Source organism: Perissodus microlepis, chromosome 17 (genome assembly GCF_051167445.1).
Source record: "Perissodus microlepis isolate ML-2025 ecotype Zambia chromosome 17, ASM5116744v1, whole genome shotgun sequence".
Taxonomy (NCBI): Eukaryota; Metazoa; Chordata; class Actinopteri; order Cichliformes; family Cichlidae; genus Perissodus; species Perissodus microlepis.
Genome location: NC_140477.1, coordinates 35,804,527 through 35,819,570, shown reverse-complemented (window position 1 = coordinate 35,819,570; position 15,044 = coordinate 35,804,527). Strand labels below are relative to the sequence as shown.

At 40.7% G+C, this 15,044-nt stretch overlaps 1 protein-coding gene across 7 annotated transcripts in view; it reads left to right on the top strand.

The window, feature by feature from the left end:
* LOC146370015 (DENN domain-containing protein 5B-like) overlaps window positions 1-15,044 on the top strand; it is a 72,550-nt gene that overhangs the window by 50,477 nt on the left and 7,029 nt on the right. For 2 of the 7 annotated variants that reach the window (XM_084909482.1, XM_084909480.1), the window contains 15 exons: window positions 541-1,116; window positions 2,064-2,295; window positions 4,616-4,766; window positions 5,082-5,172; window positions 5,447-5,554; window positions 7,220-7,351; window positions 9,521-9,673; window positions 9,879-9,957; window positions 10,039-10,120; window positions 10,387-10,515; window positions 11,098-11,219; window positions 11,669-11,814; window positions 13,216-13,257; window positions 13,585-13,703; window positions 14,474-14,661. In XM_084909482.1, the coding sequence (XP_084765608.1) occupies window positions 541-1,116; window positions 2,064-2,295; window positions 4,616-4,766; window positions 5,082-5,172; window positions 5,447-5,554; window positions 7,220-7,351; window positions 9,521-9,673; window positions 9,879-9,957; window positions 10,039-10,120; window positions 10,387-10,515; window positions 11,098-11,219; window positions 11,669-11,814; window positions 13,216-13,257; window positions 13,585-13,703; window positions 14,474-14,661 (2,350 nt within the window). The remainder of the gene's footprint in view (window positions 1-540; window positions 1,117-2,063; window positions 2,296-4,615; window positions 4,767-5,081; window positions 5,173-5,446; window positions 5,555-7,219; window positions 7,352-9,520; window positions 9,674-9,878; window positions 9,958-10,038; window positions 10,121-10,386; window positions 10,516-11,097; window positions 11,220-11,668; window positions 11,815-13,215; window positions 13,258-13,584; window positions 13,704-14,473; window positions 14,662-15,044) is intronic. The other 5 variants (XM_084909486.1, XM_084909485.1, XM_084909484.1 and 2 more) reach the window with 4 other exon arrangements.

Sequence of the window (15,044 nt, the reverse complement as noted above, 5' to 3'; positions counted from 1 at the left end):
GAATTGCACTTGGACATTCCTGTATGTGGACATTCAATCAATTAACAACTAAGAAATTCCCCCAGCTGTGGTGCACGTCTGTCTGTTTGGCAAAATTTTTATAGTTCCTGTAAAACGTTTTAAATTGGGAGGTCCTTTAGCAGTCTGTATTCTGCGATATGTAAAAGCTCATTTCTACATGTTTAGTGTTTCTTTAAGACAGAGGTTTTGCTTTAATCCCCCATGAGGCGTGATGCAAATTCCATTCTATCACATTTGGATTGGTGTCTGAATATATGCTGTTATTCCATTGGCCTATATTCTCGACACTCCATATCCCAACCCCCATCATACCTCCTAAAAATGATCTGTCTTTGCTAATCCTGCCTCCACCAGCTGTTTCTCCTGTCTACAGTGCACAGAAGACACATCGATCCAATGTCTGTGATGAACACATTTGAATTCACTTGTTGTGCCAACAGAAATGCACATCACAGAACTGAAACATGCACCATTAGAGTGTATTTCAGAGCCTAATAAAAACGTGTTTTCCTCTCACAGGCCAACCTGTGTTTTGTGGATATTGACAACCACTCCATCGAGCTTCCAGAGGACTTCCCTCAGTTCCCAAACAAGACCGAATTCATCCAGGAGCTCACTGAGGTGTTATTAAGCTTTGGCATCTCTGCCAACACTGGCGCCCCGCCCCGGACCCGCTCCAGTCCTGGCAGCACCTCGTCCACCCCAGGAAGGGAGCGCAAATCCGCCACCCTTCGACAGCTAGAGGACGATGGACGTAATGGCAATCTGGCAGGAGAGGAGTTAGTGGTGCTGGAGCTGCTGCAGGGAAATGCTACGCTGGAGAGACTGCAGGCACTGACTAAACGCACTGGGGTGACTGTGGCACGTGTGGAAGCCCTGAGGGCTGGAGTCAAAGGTCAGCCCACCGACGGAGGAAACCAAACAGGAGGTGAAGAAGAGGAGCTAAGGAACGCCAAACTGAACGTTCAGCTGAGGGAGGTGTTTGCCAGCCGCTTCACTACCATGTTTGCAGACTATGAATCATTTGTTATCCAGAGCGCTCCTGATCTGGAGTCCTGGCTCACCAACAGGGAGCAGATGCACAACTTTGACAAGGTGATCAAGGTTTTCTTTCCTGTTGTGCCTCAGTCAGAAATATGTTTGTAAAAAGGTCGTACCTTATTGGAAAATAAGTGTTGTACTCAAAGTTTTCATGGTATTTGTAAAAGAGACATTTTTCTTCTTACCAGTTTGCCTTTGTTAGTGAATCATGGGACTCAAAATAAAAAGGCATCCTTTTTTTCCAAGTCCCAAGATGTTTTAGTTATTATTAGACAGAAGTACACAATGATATCAAAAGAACATGAGGCCAAAATAACAAACAAACCACAATATAACCAAGAAATAACTGAAAAAACAGCAGCTTACCTCCCTAAAATGACATAAACAGGAGGAAACAGTTTCAAAATAAGTTGTAGTTCATCTCACTTGGTAGTGATTTAAAAAGCAAAAGAACAAATGGAAAGAAGGGCAATATCTAAGGGAAGGACAGTGGATCATAAGAAAAGCCAGCGGATTTATTATGAATTAGCTGGAGATCATCCATAATTGGAAGAAATGATAGCGTAGTCTATTTGGACTCTATTTTCTTTGTTCTGTTTATTTGTGAAACCTGTTAGTTCCTGTTACTGTTTCCTATTAAAGTATTTTATGTAAGAATGGACAGTATTTTAAACTGAAGAATCAGTCTGCATATTTTCAGTCAATGTTTAGTGCTGATTAGACTTATTTATTTCATTGTGTTGTTTTCCTTTCTGTTAAAATTCTATATTTACATTTTCCAAGACATCCTGGCATTTGTTGTTTAAGGCTAGCTTTGTTTATTACAAAAAAATCAAAAAGTGGGTTCTTTCTCCCTGTGCTTGCCGTAGGGGATTGTTTTATAGTTGAGGTTTTTCTATAATATTGTGCTGTCTTTACCTTAAAATCTAAAGTTACTAAAGATGCTATATAAATGACATTGAACTGCACAGTACTGAAAATACATGTGCTCTTGTGAATAGGCTTCATTCCTGTCAGACCAGCCAGAGCCCTACCTTCCCTTTCTGTCTCACTTCATCGAGACACAGATGTTTGCCACCTTCATCGACAACAAGATCATGTCTCAGTGGGAGGAGAAGGAGCCTATGCTCCATGTCTTTGACACCCGTATTGACAAGGCACGCCTCTATAATATCCGTGCTCCCAGTCTCCGGTCGTCCTGCTACCAGAGGTGCTCCATCCTCAAAGAGTCTGGTAAGCTCAGATGGGGACGTGTGTGTGTGAGAGATTTATTTCTGTGTGAACATGGTTCAGATTGTTGGTTTGAGAAGCATGTGTTGTGAAAATGAAAATATTCCAGGCTAATTAACTTTCTCACTGAAGTGAAATAAGTCTTTTTCAGTGCCTGCTTTCAGTGGAAGAGTTGGTATATGTAAGTAATGTTTGCTCAGAGATTATGCAAAAATGTTGATACATTTCTTTATATTTTGCTTATGAAATGGGAATTAGGTCAGTGATTGATGCAAAGTAGCAGTTACCATGTAAACCATGTACAAACATAGATGGAAGATGTTTGTACAACTCTTATCAAGTTTGAAAGCCAATCTTTATTCTTCATCACAGCTTTTTTTGGAATTTCTTTGAATATTCTTCAGGAATAGTTATCTAGACTCCTTGAAGGACATGCTACAGCTCTTCTTTGGATGTTGTGTGCCTGTTGTTACTTCTCTGTCAACATAATGCCATACTGCTTCAGTAATGCTGAGGTCTGTGATTGTTGTCATGCTGAAAAATGAAGTTGTTGTCTGTTAAACACTGTCCAGATTGTGTGGTGGATAAAAGTTTGACTGTACTTTGTCACTTTCATAATTCCATTTGTTTAGATAAGATCATTGTTTAGATAAGATCACTGGCTGAAATGCAGCCCTGCACCATGACAGAACCGCAACCACAGCGTAGTTTGGCAAAGCGTAACATTTTCTTCCTGTTTCCATACTTCAGAATGGCTTCCTAACAAATATTCTTCCACTGAGACAGTGCATGGATTAACTGAAGGGCAGGTCTTTGCTGGATTTCTTCCAGTTTCTTTAGGATATAATTTTGAGATACTATTCATCTGCTGTAGATTATTTTTAGTCCTTTTGTCCCCCACTCTAGTTTTTTTAAAAACACAACTAACAGCTCTTTGGGATCTTTTTGATGCTGCAAAAGACGATGTAATGCCTGTCAAACTGTGATTCAACTATAGAAATGAAAAATAAATTATGGCTTTTTGCAAAGGCTAATGGTATCAAAGTCCTAAAGACACAAATTAAAATAGGTTCTTTGCTAAGTTACCCATTAATCTGTTGTCTATTCGTCGTTGTCAGACAGTTTTAAAGTGCATTACCTCTGCCTTTGTCCGTAGTAGCTTTTTGAATCCTATCAGGCACCTGTTTAAAAAACTGTCTTGAGGCAAAGTTTCTCCCCCTTTATGACCATTTAAAACATATAAACTCATTATTAACAATTGCAAAGAATAATAACCTGGCCTTGTCTGGAATTTCGCAACATTTAGAAGACAATAAGGAGTAGTCTCTATCAGACCAGTTGTTGCTTCTAGAAATAATCCCCTTGGATGAAGTGTGGGCTGGTGCCTTGGTAGCATGCTAAAAATGCAGGACATGACACAAGAATTAGAAAAAAAGCAGGGAGCACAATGTTCTGACAGTGTTGGTGTTCTTCTGGTTTCCTGCCAGTTCTCATGATCATTGCTGAGATCGACAACAGTGGCTTATAACTCTTCACATGTCAGCTCAAGATAACGCCGTTTGTACGAGTGAGCTGCCGTGGCTCAGTGTGTTCAGTGATTCCGACTTCCATGCACTAATCCATGTGAACTGTAGTTGCCAAGGGTGACTTCATTTGCAATGGTCTGCATACTTAATTATGCAGACAATGGACAGGCCTTTCCTCTGCCTGCCTCCCTCCAGTGCCTCCACTCAGAGAACACGCCACCTGCTCTCTGAGGACTTCAGTCAGAGACAAACGCAGTATAACCACATGACAGATGAAGATGGAGTGTGTTTGCGATCGCTGCTGTTGATGATGTTTAATCTTTAGAAGGATCAACAAGGAAGAGTCAGTCAGACCAGGTCTCTAGAGAGAATGAACCACAACATCATACATCATGCTGTGATTTAATATATAAACAGCCTGTTTTGAAGTACAGCCTAGAAGTGACACCAAGAATAGAACAAACAGGAAGCCGAGTCACTCTTTGCAGCAAAACTTATCTGTGAAGGACCGCGACATATCACTCAATATATTACATCTTAATTGCAGTTTTTTTCCCGTGTGTGTGTGTGTGTGTGTGTGTGTGTGTGTGTGTGTGTGTGTGTGTGTGTGTGTGTGTGTGTGTGTGTTCAGATAAGATGCGATCTACATGGTGGAATCAGTAGACACATAAATCCATATGCATGCCTGCAGCGTTTAAATCTGAAATTACCTTCAGTAATGTGACACCTACTGGAATTCTCCAAACGCCATGATGATCCTTACGGCGTTGTCTGAATCTGTACCGTCTTTTGTTTAGCTCAGGCCATTGAGCAGCGGCTGATGAAGATTGACCACACGGCCATCCACCCACACCTGCTGGACATGAAGATCGGTCAGGGGAAGTACGAGCAGGGGTTCTTCCCCAAACTGCAGACCGAAGTGCTCAACACAGGACCAAGCAATAACAAGTAAGTCAGCCTCCACTGTGGACAGATTTCACAGACGACAGCAGAACCTTCAGGCTGTCTTTGTCAGAATACTCCAGTACAGTTTGAATGTAGGTTCAACAGAGATTGGTTAGATCAGGTTACACACATATACCTGAAAGCCCAGCTAGATGCGCTCAGACCCTATTTCCTTTTCTCCATTTTATTCGTGTGGCATTCCATAATCAGTGATACATAACAAACAAAACTTCAAAAATGTTGACAAATCTGAAAGAAGCACAGACTGCCACGCTGTTAAAGGTTACACAGTATATTCACAGCGTGTTTGCTCTGCAGGTGGTGTCACAAGGCAACAACAGCTCAGCGCAGAAAAGATCGCCACAGACAACAAACGGAACATCTAACCCTTGATAATGACCTGAAAGAGGTGAAAAACCATCCTTCTGACTGCTCCCTGTTCTCCACTGTTCTCTAACTCTCTCATCTTTATTTTCTGCTTATTGTTTTGTTCTGTTATGTAACTACATTTATGTTTCCTTCTGTTTGAGCTTTCTTTGTTTGGTTTATGTTATGTTTATGCACATGCTACCTTCACTGTCTTCTTATTTTCCATTCTTTTGCCTCTGTCGTCTTCTATCTGGCTGTGTGTCCTGTTCCGGTCCGTCTGGGGTCGGGTTGTACCGCTCTTCCTCCTCGAGCAGGTGGAGGGCTGCCTGGTCCTACAGAATTCCATGGCATTTTGGGAGTGGGACAATGCATCCCCTCCTCCTGTCAAACCACCTAAAAAATCTGCTTCTGCTTCCTGCCTGGTATGTGCAGGAGATGCTTGTGTTTTGGATTCCCTCTCATAGCCTCCACCCTCACTTCCACCTACTTTTCCGAGGTTCCCACATTCTCTAAGGCACAATTCCTTGCTGAATAGTAAAAAATATAAAATTCTAAAGGAAAACAAGAATAAAACAAGAAAAATAACATCTTTTTGCATATCTGAGGGGTGTTTAGGCTTGGTGAGCTGCACAGTTAGCAAAGGCCTTGGGCATATCTTCCAATTCTTTGTTTTGAATGTGCAGCAGTCAAAAATCCAGAGATTCACTTTTAAGGTACCGCAAGTAATTTTTTAGGTCCTTTAGGAGGAAAAAAAGTTGCACTCATATGTGATTGTGTATTTCAACAAATTTACATTCTCATAAACTTGTGAGTGAATCCATCAAAAATATATTGGACCTGGCACCGAATTATGGAAATCACCATGTTGCCCTCCCGTCTTGAACACAGCGGTCGAGATTTACCTAAATGCGTGTTATCGTTTCATGTATGTATGTATGTATGTATGTATGTATGTATGTATGTCATCCTCTTCTGTCTTACCTGAAGCCTCGTCTCCTGAACTGAAGTCCAGGCAATAACACAAAAACGTGCATAAACAAGCTTGTTTTTTCTTCATATTGTTGCAATTTGTCATTGTGAGTAGATGATGAAATGTGACCATCCCATATCCAGACAGTTGACAGCCATTATGCCAGTACACCAATGTTAGGCTTCAGTGTCATAAAAAGTCCCATCAGTTTCACTGATGCCATCTAACAGCAGCTAACAATGGCAAAAACAGCAGCACTTAGCAACAGAAACATTTATGATATCTTCAAAACCTGCCTCAGTATCGCTGTCAACAGACAGACTTGAGCTGCACTGACTCATCAACACATATCGGACTCTTCCACAAAGTTGTACAGCCTCCTTCAGAGTAAATACACATGCAGGCGTATTGACAGCTGAGGGAAACAGCAGAGTGACACCCTACGTTCACTACAGCAGCCTGAGTTGTTTGTCCTACAGCAGACACCATAGCTAGAATTTTCCTCTTAAACTGGGATGGTAAAAAAAAAAAACAGAATTCATTTAACTGCAATCTTCTGACATCTAGTGGTTCAAATTTTAGACACTGAACCTTTAATTTGAAAAAAAAAAAGACATCAAATACATCATTGACAGTATTTCCAGCTATTTCCATGTCATGTTCTGTTTTGAACACTTTAAATGTGAAACAGCAGCAGTGGGAAATCTTCTGTTTGCGAGAACAGTGATGTAAGAGCATGGATTTCTCATTTCTGCGAAGCACTCAGAGCTCATTATAGGAAACATTTTGAATTTGGTATGCCATGCTCCAGACTGAGTGATACTTCCTGCCAACACACCCTTTCTTTAAGGATTCCTCCGATTTTTACTCGCCTCCTGTGTCACACCCTTTAACTTAACTCACTTAAGTTCCTCGAAGTGTCTCACATGAACAAAATCACCATTAACAGTCACAGAACTACTAGAACAGGTTATTAACAGTGTATAAGGAAGGCATGTATTTGTGAGATGCTTACTTCAACCTCTAATATGTGTTAACTGCAAACATTCATCCAAAAGAATGACACTTTCAGTGCCTGTTATTTAAATCTCACTAAATATCTTCGTCTGCACTTCAGAAGTACATGCAGGAGGCCCGCAGCCTCGGGAAGAATCTGCGACAGCCTAAACTCTCCGACCTGTCGCCTGCCGTGATCGCCCAGACCAACTGGAAGTTTGTGGAAGGCTTGCTCAAGGAGTGTCGCATGAAGGTGAAACAGAACCCCAGCAATGCTGCTGCACTTAGAAATGACCCATGATTCTTGATTCTTGCATGCACTCATTCGCTGTCCTTCATTTACAGAAGTTATTACTGAAAACTGTAAATATATATACAGTTTATACTTCTCAGTTAAAGGGTTACTCTTTTAAACGTAATTATTGACATTTTGCATAAGTGTTTCCAGTTCATTACAGATTTTCTGATGCTTGTTTTAATCAGCTATCATGACCATAGTATTAAATTGCTGCTTATTATACATAAACTGCCACAGGCGTTTCCTGGTAGTCATTACTATTCTCTAAGTTTGTTTTCAAGGGTTTTTACCTGGTTATTAATGTTATTAAATAGAAACGGGCAGTTTTGCATTTTGCAGCTCTGTTTCCTGTTTATAACACAGAAACTACCATGGTGAATGAGTGGTAATAACTGTGAAATTACCACATTATTACGTTCTATCAAAATGACTCCCGTAATGTTCAACAATGAACTGCAGTGTGTCGCATAGAGTACCTCCAAATCCATACTAGAGATGGACCGATCCGATATTACGTATCGGTATCGGTCCGATACTGACCTAAATTACTGGATCGGATATCGGAGAGAAATAAAAAATGTAATCGATCCATTAAATATCAAAAAAGCACCTCACAAAACTTGCAACATGGCATAACTTGGCTCATAACCGTAGCACGTCGGAGCAGTGTGCTCACGTGATAGAGCGGCTGTGGCCTGTGAGACCTGTTGTCTGGTTGAGCATTTGGAGCCTCGCTACCAAACCAGCATTTCATCTCCGAGAAAGTTACCCCAGAGAGAAGTAAAGCAAGTGTGTAAGTTCATCTCTGAATGTTTGTAAAGCATTCCAGCGTTAAGCTTAACAACCGATATATGGAGCGACTGCCTCTCTCCCTCCCTCTCCTGTTGCTACTTCAATCATGAAACTGATCAATGATCAGCTGATCGGCTTTTCTGTCGCAACTCCTTCTCTCTTGTTTGTTTATCGCCCACTTTGCGCCAGAAAGAAGAAACCAGCAGCTGAACAACAGCAGCACGTTTAAGCTTGATAAGCTGTTGTTAGAATGTATTTAATATAACTTTCTACACCAGGATCTTTTTCTACGCAGCTGACGGCTGGTAACTGTGCAGGGGCGGATCTAGCAAAGTTTAGCCAGGGGGGCCGATAGGGCATGAACAGGGAAAAGGGGGCACAAAGACATACTTTTCTTTCTTATTCTCATTTAAAATGTCGAGCTTTTAATAAATAATTATCTGAATCTTACAACCAAAGTTTTAATCTGATGTAAAATGTATAGAAGTCCATTACTGTATATAGTAACTATTAAGTCTAATATACCCTAGTAAGCTATAGTACTTTTTCCTTTGGGAAGGAACCATCTGTGCAGTCTGCAATTCTGTTGAAGAAAGATGTTGAATCTATTTAATTATTCTTCAAAATTAATTGATTTCTGTGCATTTTTTTCACACTGCATCAAATTAAAGTTGATTACCGGTACGTCGATTAAGCATCATGAGGTGGAGGGTGGGTGGTTCCCTATTTATTTCTTTTTTTGCTGGGAGTTTTATAACCCTATTAGTTAGGTTGCTTACTCTTTAAAATACCAGAATAGGGAGGATGGAGCAGGTTTAAGTTTATTAGATTGATCAGTGTTGCTGAACTATGAAATATTTTGGGTGCAGTGTATTTTTTGCATACAGGTATAACAGAATAGCTTTAGTGTTTGTTTGTTTTTGAGTATGAACTTATACAAAATGCAGCAAGATATTAAAAAAACAGTTTTATTGATTAAAAAATACACTATATCGGATTCATATCGGTATCGGCCGATATCCAAATTTATGATATCGGTATCGGACATAAAAAAGTGGTATCGTGCCATCTCTAACCCATACACATAAAAAGTTCCTCAACTATGATACAAATTCTCCACAATACAAAGCAAGGCTCTTCTACTCCAGTTTGGCCATTTAGCCATCATAAGAAATGATGAAGAGGCACGTCCATCCACAGAATGCAGTGGTTTTTAATATAACTGGAGGGTAGGTTACATGGATGTGTCATATGCCCTAGATTTTAAGTATCTCAAAGTCACATGTTCATAATATATCACAGTGATTCCTCTAATTGTATGTGGGTGTGTAGACCAAGCGTATGCTGGTGGAGAAGATGGGCCGCGAGGCTGTGGAGCTGGGTCATGGCGAGGCCAGCATCACTGGATTAGAGGAGAACACTCTGATCGCCAGTCTGTGTGACCTGCTAGAGAGAATCTGGAGCCACGGGCTGCAGGTCAAACAGGTCAGCACACACACACACTGAAATAAAGATATATACAGTGCTGCACAAATGTTAGGTTTCTTCAACACGCTATAGACATTGGATGTTGAGGTTCCTCCCTCTGTGTCTGTGTATAATGTGATGCCTCATCCATCGGTGCAATAACTGCTGTTATGTGTGTCATTTCTGTCCTCTGCTCTCTCACATGCTAATCGTGATGTTTCAGGGGAAGTCTGCTCTGTGGTCTCACCTGCTGCACTATCAGGCCCGGGAGGAGATGCTGGCGCAGCAGGCTGACTCACCAGGTAACATACACGTACACACACGCAGTCGAAAGCCTCAGTCACATGTTAAAGCATCAACAAAAAATTCATCTCTCCTTGTAGCGCCTCGCTTTCTTGAGAGGAGGAAGTCTGATAGTTCCATAGCGATGCCTTCTCTGCGTGTGTCTCTCATTCAGGATATGAGGTATGATCTTGTTGTCATAAATCCTTTGCACTGTCCAAGCCTCTTCTACAACAGGTAGACTAGAATAACACTGTTTAGGTGTTCCTGTTAGTATTAAACATTATATTATATACAGTATACTCGCTGCACGTACTGTAAACAAGTAGTTTGTATGTCCGTGTTGGTGCATCTGTGAAAATGTATAAAATCTGTAAGTGAAGTTAAAGTAAATAACTTTTCCTTCATCTTAAAACCACGGCGTTATTCTTCTTCTCCGTCTGTCCCAGGCATATCCAGAGTATGTCAGAGATCAAGACGGACGTTGGCCGAGCCAGAGCCTGGATTCGCCTGTCCCTGGAAAAGAAGCTGCTCTCTCAGCATCTCAAACAGTTGCTGTCGCGACAAGCCTTAACCAAGTAAGCATTTTGGTGACTGAATCCCACCTTCATATTTACATGTTGTGCTTTATTAAACATACATTTTGCAGTCGTTTTCACAGTTAGGCTTTGCATACAGTTAAAACACATGACACAAAGTTGTAGAAAACCCTCCGTTTTATATGATGTGGGACAAAGTGGCTCTTTTTTGTGTGGCTTGATCATGCCACAGGGGGCAGCAGTGAGCACCCTGAGCCACAAGGGTGCAGCACCGGGAGTATTTTTCTGCTGTATTCATTTACAGAAGGTAAAAGGTCCATCTGGCCGAATGACATTCCCACTTGACTTCCACACATCCATTTCTGAGTGAAGTATAACTGTAAGCTTCCCTGCACTCCTCCATTTTGCCCCTTCAAACAAAACAAAAGCGTTTCAGTTCATTGCTAGTTTCATGGTAGGGCTCTCTAATTGTTAGTCTAGAAAGATAACGTTTTATTTTGTTGTTTAGTTATTAAGGGTGCAAAAACTGTCAAACTAAAACGACTTTTGACAGTGGATGTTGATGAGGAGAGATGTGATGTACTTTGCTGTATCTGAACCTGACTTGACTGACTGCCACAGGAAGCTGTACAAACGTTACGCCTTCCTGCGCTGTGAGGAGGAGAAGGAGCAGTTCCTCTTCCATTTGCTCTCTCTCAATGCTGTTGACTACTTCTGCTTTACCAGTGTCTTCACCACCATCAGTGAGTTTTCCATCAGCTACACATAACCTCAGACCTCTGGCCACCCACAGCAATGCTTTTCTTGAACAAAAGAAACGTTTTAAGACGAGAAGCTTTAGGTGATTGGAAACAGCATATAGTGAAATTATGCTGTTAAATATGTCACATATCAATGTGTATTTTTATGAACTGTGTATATACACTCACACATATAAACGTATATTGGAACTGAAATTGTGTGTCAGCAGCATTTCTATGAAAAGAGGTCATGTTGTTGTTTATAATGAGGTCGTGTTGTTTATAATGGCATGACATAACATCAAACTCCTGGAAAGCTCTTCAGCCCTCCTGCACCACCTACTGAAGCCTTACAGTAAAAATGTCAGTTACTTTATTCATAGAGCTACGGATCAATAGCTGACTGCAATTAGTATAATTTGTGAGGCTTTTTTTGTCTTTGCTTTTGGCAGTGATCCCATACCGAGTCGTCATCATCCCCATCAAGAAGCTGAGCAACGCTATGACCACATCCAACCCCTGGGTGTGTGTCTCAGGGGAACTGGGAGACTCGGGCATCATGCAGATCCCCAAGAATGTATTAGAAATGACCTTTGATGTGAGTACTGTGACCTTTGACCTCCCACAAGTTGATCATGCTGTCAGCCACTCTGATGTTGTGTGCAGGCATTAAGTTTGTGTTTTCTATGTTTCACTCCTTGTCACTGTTTGTCAAACATCACATGGTGCACTCCAGCTTATTTAAAGCCACAGTAATCAAAAATCAGTGTTTCGTAAAGGTACTGTAAAGAGAATACTTCATCCCAGAAGTCTCGGGAGAAGGCTCCAAAACATGAAGTGATATGTAAAATGCTTCTTGCCGTGGCTTCAGCATTTCTTGAATAGGCAATATTGGACTGGAGGAAGATTTTTTCGAGAGTTAGTTCCCATAACTTCTGGAGAATTTCTCCTGCTCTGTGTCCATATTGCACGAGTTTTGCAGTTTTAAGAACTAAGGTTGGGCGAGTGGATGAATGCATCGACCATCGACGATAGGCCGAGCCTTTCGCCGATCATTTTTACAAGAGCCATTCATTTATTCGCCCATGAGTAAGTTTGCTAATAATTTTGGTTGAACCTAGTAGAAGGAGCCAATGGAAAAAAATAATAACACTGTTTTAACGGCACTGTGCGCCCAAATTCAGCCATTCATTTCCTCAAACTCATAACAGAAAGAAAGAAAAGCAGCAGCCTATGTTAAAAAACAAAACAAAAACTTTATTACATTATTTACATTTTAAAAACCCACAATGGAGGGAGGGAAACAAAGAAACTGGCTTCTTTTCCCCATTGTAACTGTGTTTACAGGTCGTTCCAGTGTTTATCCGTCTTACACACCCGACCAAACAACAAATACAAAATGAAACACAAAGTAAGTTAAAAATAAAAATGTCTCCTCCAGCTAACATAAAAATAAATCTTTGATGTAACGTTAAGTCTTTTGTGCGATTTGGTGCATCTTAAATAAATGAATAATCCAAAAAGTAGCTATAATAACTCTGAAACAAACAAGAAAAGAAAGTAAAATATTCGCTCCAAACAAAACGTATGAATTCACAAAAAAGTTGCCTGCGCGAGTTTATCGCCCATCCTGACTAAGAAGCATTTAAAACTGCTGTTTTAGTTCTAAAAGTGAACCAATTGTGGTGAATTTCAGCAGCATCTGCCATCACATTCACAGCAGTCTACTGTAGGATCGGTCAAATCCTAAGCCCTAAACAATTCTCCTTTTACCTCAAGAAATTTTCCATCAAGCAAGATCGATTATGAAATGATGTAGGTCATGTGAAGACTGCCCTCTAGCTGCACTTCTATGCAGTGCACTCCAATAAATCAATTTTGTTTTACAGTGTCAAATCATACAAGTAGGATTTCTGTGAGCCAAGCCTAGTTTGCATGCATGAGTGATGTTTTTATTGTCCATTCTTTGTGTCTTAACGTATGTTTCCATCTCCCTCAGTCTGCTTTCAGGCCTCACACGCACATCTCTGCCATATTCAAGGTTAGGCAAAGCCCTTGCTCTACAGCTCCATCTCCCACCATCATGCGTATCCCTTTGAAATACGTGCTTTTCTTTTCTGTGTTTGACTTGCTCAAAGTTGCTCCTTTACCCTGCCAGAATGTGCTGCGTACGTGAGTGCTGACTGAAGTTGTGCTCTGTGTGTCTTTGCTGGAGCTATTAGGAAAATATGCTGAAGGAAATGTAAAAAATAAATAAAAAATAAAACGTTTGTGCCCAAATAACTGAATTAACCAGAGACAGACAAGTATATCATGCACAGTAATGAAAGAGAGTAGGATCGATTAACTAGTTGCTCTCTGTGTTCAGTGTCAGAACCTGGGGAAGCTCACCACGGTGCAGCTGGGTCACGATAATGCCGGCCTCCTGGCTAAATGGTTGGTGGACTGTGTGATGGTGCGGAATGAGATCACAGGACACACCTACAGGTGAGTAGAGGACCTGTCTTTGTTCTGTTGTTGTTACTCATTTAGTAAACTTCCCTCACATGCTTTTCTGTGCAGCCAAATTAGATTGTTGTAGACCTCAGACAACATTACGACCAATAAGAGTGTAGCTAGCAGCCGATAACCGTCCTGTCATGAGTGTAACTGCTGGCGCACGCGTGTCACACTCTGGGCACTTTAATAGTTTGCTGTTTCTCGGCAGTTTTGATGAATTTAAAATGAAAATTAATAAAGTGTTTTTTGTTGTTAGTGAGTTAAAAAAGGCATATTCATTCAGCATTATATTATATTATAGAGACATTTGTTAAATTAACTGGAATGTGTGGCTCACTGACAATATTGGAGGTAAATTTTGTTTGTATAACCCAATCGGAGAAAATATTAAATCTATAAATTGTTTGTTTCTCATAACGTCAAAAAGCAGACAAGAAAAGAAACAAGACACTGAAAAATACAAAATATAAAACATACAAAAGACAAAGAGAGAAGATCAGAGCAGAGACGTGTGGAGAAAGAACAAACCGATATACGGATGAAAAACGCGTAGATTTCGCCTGCCTGTGTGTCTGAACCACATTTAGTACATCACCCTCTGATGCACACCAAGTGCTAGTTAGTAGGAACCATTCTGCGTGTTTGTTGATAGCAAGTCAAATATAAAATATCTCCACTGAAAATAAGAAGAACAAATAGAAAGATGCCAACAGATGTAGAGCGTCGATGTGTAACCTCAGCACTTTGTTGTCCATCAGGTTCCCATGCGGTCGATGGCTCGGTAAGGGTGTGGATGACGGCAGCCTGGAAAGGGTCCTAATCGGGGAATTAGTGTTGCCCAGCAGAGAGGATGATTCTGCAAGGGCCTGCCGTACACCCCCGCTACAGCGTTCACCTTCCCAGGGCAGACGCATCAGCATCACATCGCTCACCGGACGAGATACCAGTCAGTAACTGTCAGCGTTCTCACACAACAGGAAATCTCTAATACTGAGAATGAAATGTTTTCATTTCCTGACAGGTTTTGCCACACTTTCTGATATTTGAAGTGCAGTATTTTAAATAGATTTCATCCACAGTAGGAACAAAAGATGGTCTGTGTGCAATTACTCAGTCATCCACTACCTCACTAAACACTTTCAGAAGGCTCTATCGATGTTTTAATTATTTTAGAGCTTTTATGTGCAATGAATCTCATAATATCATCAAAATAACACTGCCAGGCTTCCATTAAATGCTTTTTTAAAAACCCTTTCTGCAGTAGTTTTTTGGAAACTTTAAGGCATATTAACTTCTATAATAATAATGATAATCTCTTTATTAAGCTGC